The sequence below is a fragment of the Cyprinodon tularosa genome, unplaced genomic scaffold (assembly GCF_016077235.1).
Source record: "Cyprinodon tularosa strain WSP-4 unplaced genomic scaffold, ASM1607723v1 ctg289, whole genome shotgun sequence".
Classification (NCBI taxonomy): domain Eukaryota; kingdom Metazoa; phylum Chordata; class Actinopteri; order Cyprinodontiformes; family Cyprinodontidae; genus Cyprinodon; species Cyprinodon tularosa.
Window position 1 is genome coordinate 1,384,263 of NW_024038995.1, and position 15,816 is coordinate 1,400,078.

At 39.2% G+C, this 15,816-nt stretch overlaps 1 protein-coding gene across 4 annotated transcripts in view; it reads right to left on the reverse strand.

Moving 5' to 3' along the window:
- LOC119787130 (partitioning defective 3 homolog) overlaps positions 1 to 15,816 on the reverse strand; it is a 349,189-nt gene that overhangs the window by 188,150 nt on the left and 145,223 nt on the right. For 3 of the 4 annotated variants that reach the window (XM_038290773.1, XM_038290770.1, XM_038290771.1), the window contains exons 6-7: positions 6,121 to 6,212; positions 1,350 to 1,433 (exon numbers count right to left, since the gene is read on the reverse strand). In XM_038290773.1, the coding sequence (XP_038146701.1) occupies positions 1,350 to 1,433; positions 6,121 to 6,212 (176 nt within the window). The remainder of the gene's footprint in view (positions 1 to 1,349; positions 1,434 to 6,120; positions 6,213 to 15,816) is intronic. The other variant, XM_038290772.1, reaches the window with a different exon arrangement.

The window sequence follows — 15,816 nt, forward strand, 5'->3', positions numbered from 1 at the left end:
TGAATCCACCTTAAAAGACACACTGAGGATTACTGACCGCAGCCTGAGGAGGAAAAATCCAGCTGGCTTTCCTCCTTGGCTAATTGCATATTTTTTCTAATATTACTGGTTTATATTTGTGAGTGCAGAGTTCTCTTAAGGTATCGTGAGCCTGCAGGTAAATTAGGTTGATTTCAAGCATTTGCCTCCGGCTTTCATAGCAATCCGAATATGAAATGTGATTACACTGAGGACACAGTGGGGGAAAAACAGAGTGCAGGAGTCTAAAAAGTTCAGAGGAGATTTGGTCGATTGAATCGGAGGAAGAAACACAATGCGATTTGCAGAAGAGGAGGAGAGGCCATTCCTCTGATGAAAGCCAGGCTTCTTAATCTTACTGCAACGCTTGAAATGACGTTTCCCCCAATAAAAGAAAAGTGCATTATAAATATGCTTTTAGGTTGATTAAGTTGAGCTCGGACCATATGCTTTGATTTTGAAGAGAGTTTGGACTCTGCGAGGGTTTTTAGTGAGTTTATGGAGCAGATTCATGCTCAGATGGTTTATGGACTTACAGGATTGTTTGTGTAAAATATAGTGAGATCAAAGGAGGTTTCTGTACTTTTTACATCTTTCCAATAATGGCGACACCCTTTATGTGCGACCTTGAGTCATATGGAATAGGGAAACGAGTCGGAAAATATTAATATGGCTGTAAAATTCCAGAATTTTCCATGCTAGACAGGAATCTTTAAGACTTTTTTTCCCTCTAACCTGCAAATATCTGCAGCTCCTCTGGCTGCATGTATCTAAGCCAGATGTCACATTCCTTTTAATTCTCCCACAGCTTCGCTCCATGTGTGTTCTCGGGAAGCTGCGTGCTTTTATGTCGTCCAGGCTGCTGGGTTTGTTTTTGAAGGAGGTAAAAACCATGTGCCAGCCACCATGGAGGAATACGATGGTCGTCTGCAGACCCAAACCACCTCCACTGATCACTGTAAACTGGCAAATGGCTTCACCATGAGCCTGGATACGCGTGTGTGGGTTTGTGTGTGCATATGGATGGATTTAGAGGAGGAGGAATGTCTGGTATGCAAGGGTATTTATATATTTGGTGTAGGGTCTGATGTGATCCAGAACAGGTTATGTTACACAAAGAAAACAATGGTATGAAAGAAGAGAGGGGGGCACTGATGCGGTTAGATCAGAGACAAATTGGCTCATGTAGCATAAAACAACCTAAACATGTGATATATATGCAGCCTTTATGAGGAGTTTGATCATTTAGAGAGTCTTTATGAATGTGCTGTGACTATGGGCAGGGTGTCTGGCTTCGCTGTGAAATGCAGCCCTGCTGCGGTTATTTTTACCTGCGGTCCCTGCCACTGAAAGGCACCACGTGGATCCCCAGGGGCCCGCCGTCGTTTGACACCTCCACCACTTTGACAATGTCTCTGGGAGACAGGTGGATGACAGAGACAAAGGGGAGTGTGGATGGAGAGGAGAGTGGAGACACCATGTGGATAAAAAAACAAAAGAAATAAGGGAGCAGGAAAAAAAGAAAAGAAAAAAATTATAATTAGACAAAAAGAAAGAAAGGCTCCAAGCCATTTCAATCCTTTGTTAATTTGCATCCCCCTCCTATACCTGCTTGTTACCATTAAAACCCAACTTATCTCGACTTTCTACACATAAATTTACATTTCTTCGTGATTGTTTTTATCTTTTATCGATGCAAAGATCTTATGCTTCAAAGTTTTTATGGACAGATTTGTTGTAATTCTATAAAATAATGTTTCTGTTTTGTTTGCAAAAATATATTTGATGGTGCCAATCTTAATGTTAATAAAGATAAGTCAAAGTCATAAACTAACATTTTAATTCTCATGAGTTTAAAAATGATTAGTTTATGGTTATAGGATATAATTATCATCGAAATTCTGAAACTGACTTCATTATTAAATTATTTCAAATATATTGATGACTGATGTATTTTTATTTACCTATTTAAAGTACAACTATCATAAAAAAGTAACTTTGTTTTATTTCCAAATCCAAAGACACTGTGCTATATAACTGAGGGAAGACTTGGGACACCAAACCCCCGTATTGCTTAGTGCTCCCCGCCCTGTTAACCTGCTGTTAACCTCATTGACCCTGAAAAAGCCACAGTCAGGTTCTTCTTCTGACCATCAAGCACATCTAACATAAATCTGTGGAAAGCTTCCACTCCTCCTTACTTTATATTGGGGGATGTTTTAGAGGTTTCTTGCATGCAGGCACATTTTCAGCCACCCCACAGCATCTCTGTCAGACCCAGACTTTCCATTTCTTGATTTGCAGCCAATCTCTGCAGGGTTTAGTGATTTGTTTTCAATTCTTGTCATGTTTAAAGTTCAAATATTGGAGCAGTGCTGCTCCAGTGATGAAGGATAGAAAGAAAAACCATCACCATGTCATCCAATTGTTAAACATTTTGAACACTTGCTCCTTCCTCTCTCCATAAGAGCTCAAGACATTTTCAAAGTATTTCATCTTTGAGTTCTCTTACTTTGCCTTCCCTGTTCTTTATATTCCATCCCCTCGTCCTGCTTTTTGTACCCAGAAACTTGAAATGCACTATAATCACATTAGAAGCTGATCTCCCCTGGGTGCTTTCTGTGATTTAAAATGGGTCCCAAGTTTTTATTGTGAAAGCACAGACATTTTCTTCAGGTATCTTTCAGTTATGGCAGAATCCATGCTGGTTTAATCTTTGGTGCAGAGACTGTTTTCTTAAATAATCCTTACAAACAAATGTATTTTCATTTAATTTTATTTTTTACAGAACTTTCTTTTCTTTTTGGGAGTTTCGTTGCTTTCTATTCTACCTCAGTTATTCAGCTGAAATTAAATATCTACGTATATGTTTAATTATTTAATAATAAAGGACATTAGTATTCTAATATTTACCCATTATGTATGCTGATAAATTGTTGTTACCATTTCAACTGTTTGAATCTCATTTTCAGAACTAAATTGTATTCTCAGATTTTTTTTTTTTCCATATAATGGCAGATATGATCCATATCAGTTCCCATCAGTCTGCTATAAAAGGGGGAAGGGCTGAATTAACCCAGAGCCTCATTAGATGTAAACAGAAAAACAGAAAATTTTAAAAAGGAGACAAATAACAAAAACCTGAAATAAATATTGATGGGAAAAAAAGGCACGTGGAATTTTACACAACAAACCAATACCTTTTAGGGACACGAACAAATAATCTATAAATGACAAAAAAGTTTCTAAGGTCCAATAAAATAATGTGTAAAAGCCTTTATGTTATATTGCATTAGTTCTTAGCCACCACAGCCTTTCAACAGACTTTAGACTTGGTCTTAAAGCTTCTCCAGATTTACTGAATAGATTTACATTTTTTCTTAATTTAGGATGCTTTTTAACTTTTTCCATTGCCTTTTTTTTAACCCAAACTACAAATACTGCATTCTGATGTGCAACAGCTGGACTGAAAATGAGTAAATAGTAAAAGTCTAACTAAAAACTTTAAAAGCTCTTCAGAAAGCCAGAAGAAATCACAAGGTTGACTGAAAAAGTGAAACTAATGAGTGGTTTAAAATTTCAGCAAAGTCCTTTAGAAGTTTAACCTGCTCTTAACTTGTCACTATGCCTTATATAAGGTAGGGAACCTTGTTGAATTGATCCTGGGGTGCAAAATGAGTTCCCTGAGGATAAATCTGACTTCCTCTGCTGAAAGAAAAGCAGTAAAAACTTCCTGACAGGATGTGGGATCAACTCATAAGCTTGCTTTCAGTGCATGTAGTTGAAATGTAGACCTTTCCTCTGAGAGGATCTGCAGTTAACGCTTTATAATGGTGTGATTGTGCATCCCCTTAGAGGCCTAATGGCTTCTTTTATCACCACATTTAGAGACTTTTAGTCTAATTTTCTCAATGGTAGCAGATAATAAAAACACCACAAAGCAACCAACACAATGTAGAACAGTAGCTTATTCTTCACTGATGTTATTATTTAGGAAGCAACCAGCTGGAAACGCAAGAGAAGAAGAGGAAGCAGACTTTATTTTGCCACCCAGAAACATTGTGGCCTGTGCAGAATGCATGTACTGGAAGTGACATAAGCTGACCCTTTAAATGTATGTAAAAACAACAAAATGGTTTTCGCTCTGTTGTTTTTTTTTTTTTTCTTCTCAGCTGTTTTCTTGGCTGTGAAACATGCACACTCTGGCATATTTTAAGGAGCCGCCACATCTAATCCGCTCACAGCTTAGATGCGATGGCTGTGATTAGCTCGGGGAGGAAAAAGGCCCCCTTGTTGACAGCTAAGAAGGCGGGAGAAAGCCAGACTCTCACCGAAATCACAGGAATAACAACACCATACCTGCATATTAAGCTGGAGGCATGCAACAGAGCAAAATAACAAAACAAAGCACAGTTGTTAATAACAGGAGCAGAGCAGGTTAGTGCGTGGGAGAGCTCTGACGGCGAGATGAGGATCATTCTGCTCCCACAAAAGATAATTATGTAAATCAGGAAGCAGGCAAAAAAAAAAAAAGATTTAGCATAAACAAGCCTGGACTGCGACACACAACCTGCTGCATGTAGCTCTTCACAGATGATTAAGTGTCAAAAGAGGTAAACTTATTTCTCCTTCATGGTACAAACTGGAAACAAACCTGTGCTAAATTATCGTACGACTTTCAGAGAAAAGCAAACGCTGTTAAGCCATACATTCATGTTTTTATCTTTTACCCATAATGGGCCTCTGGGTTTAAGAGAAGCTGCATCTTTTCTAGGCCTGAAGCAATTAATTGAATTAACCAGTTGGTGAGATTCTTAACTAATTAAGTAATTGAATAATCGTTAATGGAGTGTATAGACTCTAAAACATGCCATTTGTTGTAAGGAAAATCCACTCAGTGCAGAAGCCAAGTTAAAGATGTCATATTATATCATATATATATATATATATATATATATATAAAGCAGTAAATATGTTTTGTTTTTAGCACTCTAACACCTGTTTAGTAAATTATATTAATTGACCAATAATATCTTTTTCTTGATCAACTGATTAATGGATGGCTAAAATAACAACTGCAGCCCTGGTTTCACACGCTGGCATTAAATCTGCACTCTGGTTTTCTGCCTTCATAGAGGGTTGAATGTTCTGCTGTCACTTTCCTTAATGAAACAATTTGATTATAAACTTGATAATTAACTATATGCTGTTGTTCTTGTAACAGAAAGTACTCCTGGTTTAGTGTGCCTTTCTAGACTGAGGCATTGATGAAGGAAATGTTTTAATGACATACTTGTTCTTCTGTTTTCTTATAGAAGGTCTCTCTATCTTGAACTGCTCCACCAATTAAGAATTTGTTATGTAATTTTTCTCGTATATTATAAAGTTTTAATTGCTCTGTTGTTCTGAATCATTTTTCTGTTACTGGACCGTTCACTGATGCTCTGCTCCTATGAAATATACATAACAAGTGTTTCTTTCATAGAGAGTAATTCTGCCCAATCTTTCGGTTTGTTTTTTATTCACACAGCCAGTAAAGTAGCTTTGTTCTGTTATTTACCACATGGACTCTGTCCAGTAATTTATTATATCATCAACCATTTCTTAGAGAAAGATATGTATGTTTCGTTTTTTTTTCCTTCAAAAAGAAAGTACTCTTGGTTCTGCATTTATGTTCACCTTGATTTGGACTTGCTTTTTTAAAGCCTATTAATGCAACGATGGTTTTGAATTGGCGCCTTTGAGTTAAACTGATCTTATAGTCAATCATATTAGAAAGGTGCAGATCACTGGACCTGGATGTAAACTGATGACCCCTGTTTAAGTAGAACAGATTCATTCTAGTTTTTTAAGAGGATATTTTTTGTTTTACTCTTCATAACAGAGGTGAAACTACCAGTCCAACATTTAAAATAGTATAAATTTTACATATGTAATAATCAAAGGTTTTTTAATCAGCTCAAACAAAATTCTAAAGTTAGGGACTGAGCAGGATACAATCTGTAGTTGCACTGAACTAAACCCAGCAGAAAGGTCACATCGCAAACAAGAGGAAAGTGCAAACAGGCAGGTTCCTTACTACAGCTGGCTGGACTGACTTACTCTAAAGACGAGACAGGAGTGTGCTCCATGCAGGAGTCTGCTCGGCCAACCGGCTCGATTCGCCCGTTCTCATTCTCCCTGGTCTCCTCCTCCTGGAACAGAAAACACAGAGACTGAAAAGTTGGAGACAAGAAGACATCTGCTGCACATCAGCTTTAACTTCTATGTTTCTACGCATTGCATGCAAATAAAGCAAATAACCACAGGCTCAGCTGTAGAACTTCTTGAAGCACACATCAGTCTCTGACAGCTTCAGATTTGTTTATACTGATATTTTCAGTTTTGCAGTTTATTTTTCAGCAGACAATACAGTTGATAGCCAATTACAATAAGTGCAATAAGTGTAGACAAAAACATTAATAGTAATAATTTCAACGGCTCCTACATAAAATGGTTTGATCAAAAGACCTCCGCCATTCAGAGGACTCTAGTGGCGCTCAGTAACTGAGGGAGGAAACCGGCGTGACTTATACAGGAGAGAGACTGAGAGCTGGAACTCTGGTTTGTTATGGACATCGGCTGAAGTTTTTATGGGTTGGGATACAGCTATGCCTTCGCTTTGGGTTGTAGCTTCTTGCTTCAGCCTCCATAGGGAGGAAGTTGGCTTATTTAAGTTTCCAGAGGATCCTGAGCTGCTTTTTACCTGGGTGAAGCAGATCAGATGATCAGAAAGATTTGGAGCACTCCACAGCATCTTTAATGTGCTTGCAACATTTTGAGAAGGATTTTTTTGTTTTTTGTTCCTTCATTGTAAGAGTTGCTTGGTTGTTCAGTGAATATTTACTGATAGCAGCTGTCAGAAGCTGTACCTACTGCGTCTCTCCCAGGGGGGAGAGATGGAACAAGAAAAGCTGGTGTTTGATCTAGACTACAGCATACATTTTAGACCAGTTCTTAGGAATAACGTTGTCAGTTCTCAGGTATTAGGAAAAAAAACCTGAGAACTGAGGATATCCTAAAATGTACACCGCATCAGAGAGAGAGGGATCTATACCAGTCTGACTGCCTAGGCTAGAGGCTCTGGATGGTTCTGACCTATAAGGTGTGATGCCTCCATGTTCCTCAGCATCACTACCTTCTCCTGAACTTAAACTGATGGTTCAACCTCACAACCCATTTCCAGACTAGATAACCTGGAGCAAACATCAATGTTTCCATCCAGCTCCATCATAGCTCAGCTAGCTCCAATAGGGTTCTCCCTCATCACCGCACAAACATGGGCTTTTACCAGCTTTAAGTCAGAGTGCTGCTGTGGAGCTACTAAATGTAGGACATTTGTGTTAAAAAGAAGCCTGTTTGATTCATAATACCTCAGCACCACTCGGTATGTCATGTTGCATGATTTTAGTGCGAAATGCATGAAAACACTTAAAAACACTTTAAGCCTTGAGAGGTTTAACCACATATGTTGGACAGAGACGAGTCAAATTAAAGAAAAGTCCATTTCAATGTGGAGAAAGCTCCAGCAGAACCCAGCTTAGCTAGAGGAGCTGTGTGGACTCAGGGACAGCTGGTTTGAATAGACGGAGCAGACACACAAAAACCTCACAAGCAAATGTCCAGCAGCCCTTTCTGAATTAAAGAAGGAAGGCATTCATGGTAGAATGTACTCCTTAGAGCAGGGTCACCAACGTGGTGTCCACGGGCACCAAGAGCTCCTCCAGGACCACATAAGGTGCTTTCAGCATCCTCTGCAAACAGAACTACTCATCAGTGGCGACATTTGAAATGTTATTCTGTTCTTTTTTAAATCATTTATAAAGTGTTTCATCATATAGATCATTCAGGCATTTGTAGATACTTTAAAATGACAATATCTAATAGAAAGAAAAAAATCTGTTTTTTATATATGAATTTTAGGGGACCGCCAGCCCCTCCAGTATCGGTAGTCCTTCCTATGTCTCAGTACCTGTGAAGTAGCCATCAGCCTTAAAAAGGTTGGTGACCCCTGCCTTAGAGGCTTCATCTAGGAGAGAAACTGTGGCTGACAGAAAAACTCTGAACCAACACTGAGACCAAACCATCACCCTTCTGGTTATCAATATATGAATCCATTTATCAGTTTCCATTCAGCCACCCATCATACATTAACAGCCAACAATCCCTCTACTGAGCTCTTTACTTATCTAAACATCTGAGCTATCCATCCATTGCCACAAAACATACAGGTCCTGGATCCAGATGTAAAGTATCGTAGCAAGGGGGGCCCTACCAAGGCGCAGCAGCTCTACTCTACACCACATAGCCATAAAAATCTGATCCTATGAAACAGAACCAAACCAGCCTAAGCAAGTTCAAAACTTTTTAACCAATTTTCTCCATGATCATGTGGTTTAGTTGTCATCTCTATAACCAAATGAGGGGGGGTACAGTGGTTAACCATCCACGGTTTTAACTTTTTCACCACCCTTTTCCTCCATCATACCATGACTGGTTAAAAGGTCTAAATCACTGAATTCCTTCACTTGAGGCAGATATTTACTCTGACCTTTGTTAGCCATTGGTTAACCTTGTTTCCTGTGCTTTTATCTCTGAAAACAACTTGGTGGATTATTGCCCCCTAGTGTTTGCCTAGTTAGCTGCTCATTATTACTAAAACAAGAAATATTAACACATTCATATCAGGTTATTTGTCAATTATCTTCTTAATGTTGTCCTTTCATCTCTAACTATTCTACAAATATTTGGAAATTCTTAAACCCCCAAAAAACAGGCTGATTGACAAACCTGCAGAAGCCAGGAGGAGCAGACTGGAGGAGGTCTTCCTAAGGTATAAAAACACATGCCCTTCAAAAAGTCTAATGCCTTCTAACTCACGTTGCCTTTGTTCTCCTCACTCTTCACATAGTGTTTATGTTAGAACAGTCAAGTAGAGACTGGTGGCATTTGTGCACGCGCGCACACATTCACACACAGGGCACCATGAGAGTAGAAAAATGAGAAGCAGAGAAGAAAGGTCATTAAAATTTCACGGCGATACCAGAGAGGAGATACAAGCGAGCAGCAGCGACGGCTCAGACCTCCCCGGCAACTGGCCTCATCAGTATGAAAATGAGCCTGCCGTTACCGTGGCTGCTGTACAGTTGCCATGACACTTTGGTTGCCTGGAGGACATGCCGCTGCATGGTGGTGGATGGATGCGGGCATGTGTCAAACAGAGCTGAGGAGGAGACTTCTGTCACTCCTGATAAGTCTAAAAAAGCTTTTCTGACAAGAAAAATACAGAAATATTTGGCTTTTAAAATACAAGTGCTCCTTTTCTTTACATTTTATACTTCCTTTTTCAAATATTAAAGGCCAATGTTGAAAAAAAAAAAAAGGACCCAAACAGAAAACTATACCCAATTAAAAAAAGAAAAGCTTTATTTGATTTCACTTATTTGATATTTGATTTCTGAAACAAATCAATTTCAAATCAAATTTATTCAACATATTCTTATTGATTTTTTCCTCCACTTTTTTTAGCTTCTTCCCCTTTATTTTAATCCTAGTGATACACTTTTTTAAAGATCCGATCATCAGCACAGAAAAATAGTCTAGTCATAACCTAAATAACTCCAAATAAGATCCAATTTTTTGTACCTTGACTTTAAAGGTATAGTGGAGGATTTTTGCACATTTTTGAAAAGACTCTCCCTCTCCACTGAGAGAGAACGAAAGTTACTGCTGTAACTATGGTTCTATGAATCCCAGATGACCGTCACAGGTGGTGCTTCAAGCGCAGGTCAGGTATTAATGACAACAAAGTCACCTGTGACCTGCCAGGGACCCATGTGACTCTATATGGTCACATGGCACCCGGCGTTCAATCCCTCAATCTCAGTTTCCGAGGAACTAAGCACTCTGGCGGTCATCCGGGTTTCATAGAACCGTAGTGACAGCAGTAACTTTCGTTCCATTTCATCCCTACTGACCACCAGAGGCGGTGCTTCAAGCACTGGATGACTTATGTCAACAAGCTAGGGATGGAACGGTTTATGAAAACAGTCCGAACCGTTCGGTTGGACTGTCTCGGTTCAATTCGCGTGTGTTGCGTTCAGTTCATGCGCTGCTCCTTTTTCCTTTTTCTCATAGGTGAAGCGCTTACACTCCAGAGCAGAAGGTGGCAGTACTGCGACCAAAGCCAACCACCAGTAGTAAACAAGAAGAAGAAGAAGCGAAGCAGCGTAGTCGGGTGTAGCAGAAAAAAATCAGTTGTTGTGGAGAATTGTGTGGGTATGGCGAGTGGGAAAGAACAGGAGTTGGAAGATGCGCCAGCAGCACTTTATAGGTCTGCTGTATGGGAGCGCTTTGCATTTAGAGTGACCTACGATGACGGCGGAAAGAAAGTGGTGGATAAAAGTGCAACAGTGTGCAAGCATTGTGCAACATGTGTTTTACTATACAAGACATAATAGATTTTCCTAAAATCAACATATACCAAACCGAACCGAAAACCGTGAACCCAACAAAACCGTGGATTTTGTGAACCGTTCCACCCCTACAACAAGCTAACGAGGAATCTGCAATACTGCTATTAAAAAAAGAACAAAGCTTACCAGTCGTCGCAGTGGCGACCACAGATCTGGTAAGGGTGCAGAAAGAGAAAAACAACAGCATGGGCAGCCCCTGGAGGGTGAGACCTACCCGCAGCTCCGACCAAAGTTGGTCACGGGGCTACTAGCAACAAGCAGCTAGGATTACAGTGGTAAACACAGAAGCAACCAGCTTCACACCACCACACCTGCGCGCGAGAAGAACAAAAGGAATTGAACGCCGGGTGCCATGTGACTATATAGAGTCACGTGGATCCCCGGCAGGTCACAGGTGACTTTGTTGTCATTAATACTTGACCTGCACATGCAGAAGACTGATCATTCAGTGCTTGAAGCACCACCTCTGGCAAATCAATAGGGATAAAATAGAACGCCTATTAAAGGCGTACAAGAGCATGCACGAGCACATTTCTCCTTGTGCACGCCCTGTTTAAAAGTTGCTGTTTGGATCGCTCATACAAGCTTACTTTGCAAAAGAAGATTAGCAATTTCTCCACCATGTCAGACTCACCAACGTTAAAAGAAAACGGGGACGAGCGCATAGGACGGCCTTACGTTAACATATCACCAGAATGACTGACAATTACCACGTACCACTTATTTTGATGATCCACCTGGAAAAAGAAAGTCCTCCAATATAACTTTAAGGTTGGCACTAACTATAAACAGTGGTAAAAAACAATAATTATAATAATAAACATAAATAAAAAGCTGGACATTTTCCAGAGTGAATATGCTAGTGCACGCTTTTTGGCATCAAGGGATGCTAAAACTGTGGAGGATGTGTTTTAAACTAGATCATGGACGAAGTCTAAGCCTCTGCTAAAGAAGAGTAATTACAAGTTTTAAGCTGCTTTGCTGTTTCCAGACGACACCCTACTCCTGAGTTTCCAGCAGATAATCATGCCGAATGGAGTCGTGTAAATGACAAACAGAACAACAAACTCCAACTTCTTGCTCAACAGTCCAGCTGCAGACACTCAGAGACACAGAAACGGTTTTCCAACCACACCATCCCATCAAAAAGTCCTCCATTCCCCACTGCGGCGCAGATGGATAGCCACATTAATAATTCAGGGTTAATGGCAAGCAGGCAGACAGGCAGGTAGGCACGGGTGCGAGCGGACAAAGTGTTTTCCAGTCGAGTCATTGTTTGTTTCCTGGATGTGTTTTTTTTTTCAGGGCCTGGGGCTCATTAAAGATTAATGGGAGAATCCACCGGGGCCTGTCCTTTCTATCTCTCAGACTAAATGAAGTGTTGTGCGCATTCTGTGTAGGTAAGGCAGAGAGTGAGCAGAGTAATGCTGCACTTTAATGAAGTGCTGCCTGCTCCTTCTTTAGTCCTACATTGACCACATTGCTGCTTTCAAATGCATGCAAAACAAGTTCGCCTGGTGAGGAGCAGCTCTTTAGGAGCAATCTTAAATAAAGATTTTAATGATCTTACACCTGACCAGCTCAGAAATATCTAAGGTTTCAGAAATATTGAGCTGCAAGTTCGTGTAAAAATCTCATAACCAGACTTTAGCTCAAAGTCTTTAATTGAAGCTAGTGGGACCCAAAGGTTTTAGCTCGCCTTTACGGCACTGATATCTTGGCGATCGTTTGGATCGATGGTCCTTCAGATCTTTCCGATTCAATTTCATTTCAATAAATGAATGATTTGTGGATTCACTAATGCGGATTCTTAAACTCCCGGAAATAAATGCATTAGCTTTGACTACAGAAATGTTTTGAACCAATAAAATGCAGAGACATGTATAATGTCAACCTGAAGCTGAAGACAAACATGGTTACACAGGTGGATGTACTGGTTAGCTGACGTATTTGACACTTGTAATTCAGTCTGTTTTAGCTGGAATACTCTGTATTGGTTTTGAAAAAACTCAAAGGGCCTGGATTTGTTCCTTTGTGAAAGGAAAAGATGTTTGCAAATTCCTCCTCATAGGATATGATAAATGGTCTGTACTTATATCACTTTTTCAAGTCAGGAGACTTGACCAAAGCTCTTTAAACTACATTCAGTCATTCACCCATCCACGCACACTCTCAAAATAATGGCGGCAAACTACATTATAGCCATAGCTGCCCTGAGGCTCACTGATAGAATAGAGGCCTGGTGCCACCGGGCCCTCTGACCACCATCAATGTGGGTAAAGTGTCTTGCCCAAGGACACAACAATGAAGTTTTGAGAAAATAAATGTAGAATCTTAGTCCCAAATAGATTTTAAAGACTAAAATTGCAAATTACCCTAAACTCTGCATGCTAATAAAAACCTGGAGCCTCTGTGGCTTAATCTGTCTGAAGACAAATCAAAATAAGTGACAACTAGGTAAGAACATTGAATAAAAACTTAAATAAAACAATTTAGAAGTAAGAACAAATATCTCTTCAAATGTGTTATAAAACTAAAACCGATCAGGTAACTACTATCAACTATCAGCGTTTGACACTTAAACAGAATTAGTCTAAGATAAAATTCAGATTACGACTCAATTCCTTATAGAAAACTCATTACAAACTACCAGAATGGACTCGATGTCGGGGGATGTGGTGATAAAAAAATAAATAAATAAAAATAACTGCAACCTGTGATGCTTTAATCATTAGATAAATCCTCAAAGTAAGAAATACCCAGAGGATGTCAGCCTTAAAGCAGTGAAGAATCAATGCAAACCAAAGGAGGTTTAATTCACAGCAGAGCCAAAGCTGCTGTTTTTTTTATGTACCTCTTTTGGTTGGAAATTCCCTTAAAGCATCAAATAAACAAGGAGGTTCTATTAGTTCTTATACTATAGTGAAGAACGGAGACGAATCTTCCCTACACGTTTGACAGATGTCGATGCTCGGCTCGCCGCAAGACCGCAGTGCATCATTAACGGGGAGCGCTCCAACCCCTGCGCTAATTCAATTAGTCTCCTTTGAAGACAGTTTGATAATGAGATCCAGACGAGGGGACAGTATCGTCAATAACCTGAGGATTCACTGAGGCGAGGGAACGTCGTCAGGGATTCCACAAAAACAGCAGTGGTTGGGGTTTAAAGAACACTTTTTTTATTTTTTTATTTTTTACACAACTTAAAGAAAGTTAAATAAATCTTAATTTTTAAACATTTGAAGTCGTCCAATATTGATGAGTTTGAGCTATATTGATGTGGTACATTTGCTGTGAAGAGCTATGCTAGCTGAAAAGGCTAAAGCAAAGATCATGATGTGAAAGAAATCGCTTCTAGACAAAGGTTGAAACAACCTGATTAAGAATGAGCAATCGATTACTGACATTACTGTCAGCTAATATGGTTTTAAATCGCTAACAAGAGTATACAGACTGTAAAACATCCCAGATCCTATATAAACAGCCCCATCCCAAAGGGCAGTAATTGAGCTAAAAATTTATAAAAAAATTATATAACCATGTTGTATTTAAGAAAGAAAACGTCTATCCAGACTTTCAAGTTGCATTTCTGCGGAAGAGGATTAGGGCCACTGAAAAAAAAAAAATTAACTGATTTTTAAATTTTATTTCAGTTTAACATGGGGAAAAAGTCAGAATTCTGACTTTAATCTCAGAATTCTGACTTTAATCTCAGAATTCTGACTTTAATCTCGGAATTCTGACTTTAATCTCGGAATTCTGACTTTAATCTCGGAATTCTGACCTTAATCTCGGAATTCTGACCTTAATCTCGGAATTCTGACCTTAATCTCGGAATTCTGACTTTTTTCTCGGAATTCTGACTTTATTCTCAGAATTCTGACTTTAATCTCAGAATTCTGACTTTAATCTCAGAATTCTGACTTTTTTCCCCATACTTAACTGAAATAAAATTAAAAAATCAGTTAACTTTTTCAAAAACCTGTTAAGTTAATGAAAAGATACCTCTAAAAATTAGTAGATTAATTAGAAAAAAAATATCAATAGATTAATATATTATTAAAATAATCATATTTTTGAGTTATAAAAAAGTCTAATAATTTTCTTTAAGCTACAAATGAGTCGCAACACCAGTGCTGAGCTTACAGCAGGGGGGGTATGTTTGGATCTGCACACTGTGAGATACAAACGTTTTAACAATGCCCTATAAATCTACTTCGGTCCAAGTAAAAGATAAAATTTCCCCAGAAAGCACAGTGGGAAGTATTTATCTGAGATAAATTCTCCTGTTTAGTATATTTTCACACCAGCTGGGAACAAAAGGTGAGCGCAACCATGACTGATCACATTAACAATGTTTGTAGCTGCTACATGTTTTGGTCGCTTTCTGTCTTATCTCAGTAAAATACTCTAGTGGGTTACAGTCCTCAGGCCTGGGACTGAAAACTTAATTGCAGACAATGCCAGTCTGTACCACAAGATTAGGAGGGTAGACTTAGATATGCTGTATGACACCTTGGATTATATTCTTCATTTTTTATTCTGCTTTTTATATAAGTTTAGTTTTTACAAAATTACCTAAAAAAGAAAATAAAAATTCAAATGAGTATCAGCTCTCAACCATAAGAGTGCTTCTTCCAGCTGCATGTCTAATTATTCAGTGCTGCAGTCTGCAGAAAATCCACTAATTCCAGCAGCAAACTCAGCCATTAGTTTCCATTTAAGAGCTGAAGGTTGTAAAGAACAAGCAAAGTTTACTCTGCTTTTGACTCCTAGAAGCTTCACTGGTAAACGCAGCAGTTTCTGAGCATCTTCAGTGCTGGTTTAAATCTCTCATGGTTTGGTTCACTTTATATCAAACAGCTTTATCGTCGGGATGATTCAGAGCAATGCATCAGAGGACAGCTTTTCTGGAGAGTGCAGAAGAGATAAAGTGAGTGATGGGACAGAAAACGGGGAAGACAAACAGATGGAGAGGGACTGAAGGAGAATGACAGAGAGGTAGACAGGGAGGACAGGCAGAGACGAACTGTGCAGAGGAACAACAAACAGTGACAAAGCTCACCCACAGGATGGCAAATGACAGGTGGGAGACTTTCATCTTCAAATGTTGTTAGATCCTCTGTTCTCTCTCTATGCTTCTTTTTTTTTCTTCCTTAGCTTTACAGAATAAACGGCATACGAAAGCAGTTTAAAACATACAAAAACAATAGTAGAAAAAGTAGAAGCTTTTATAAGAATCTGAGCTTCATCCATTTATTAAACCCAATCTCTGCTGGAGCAG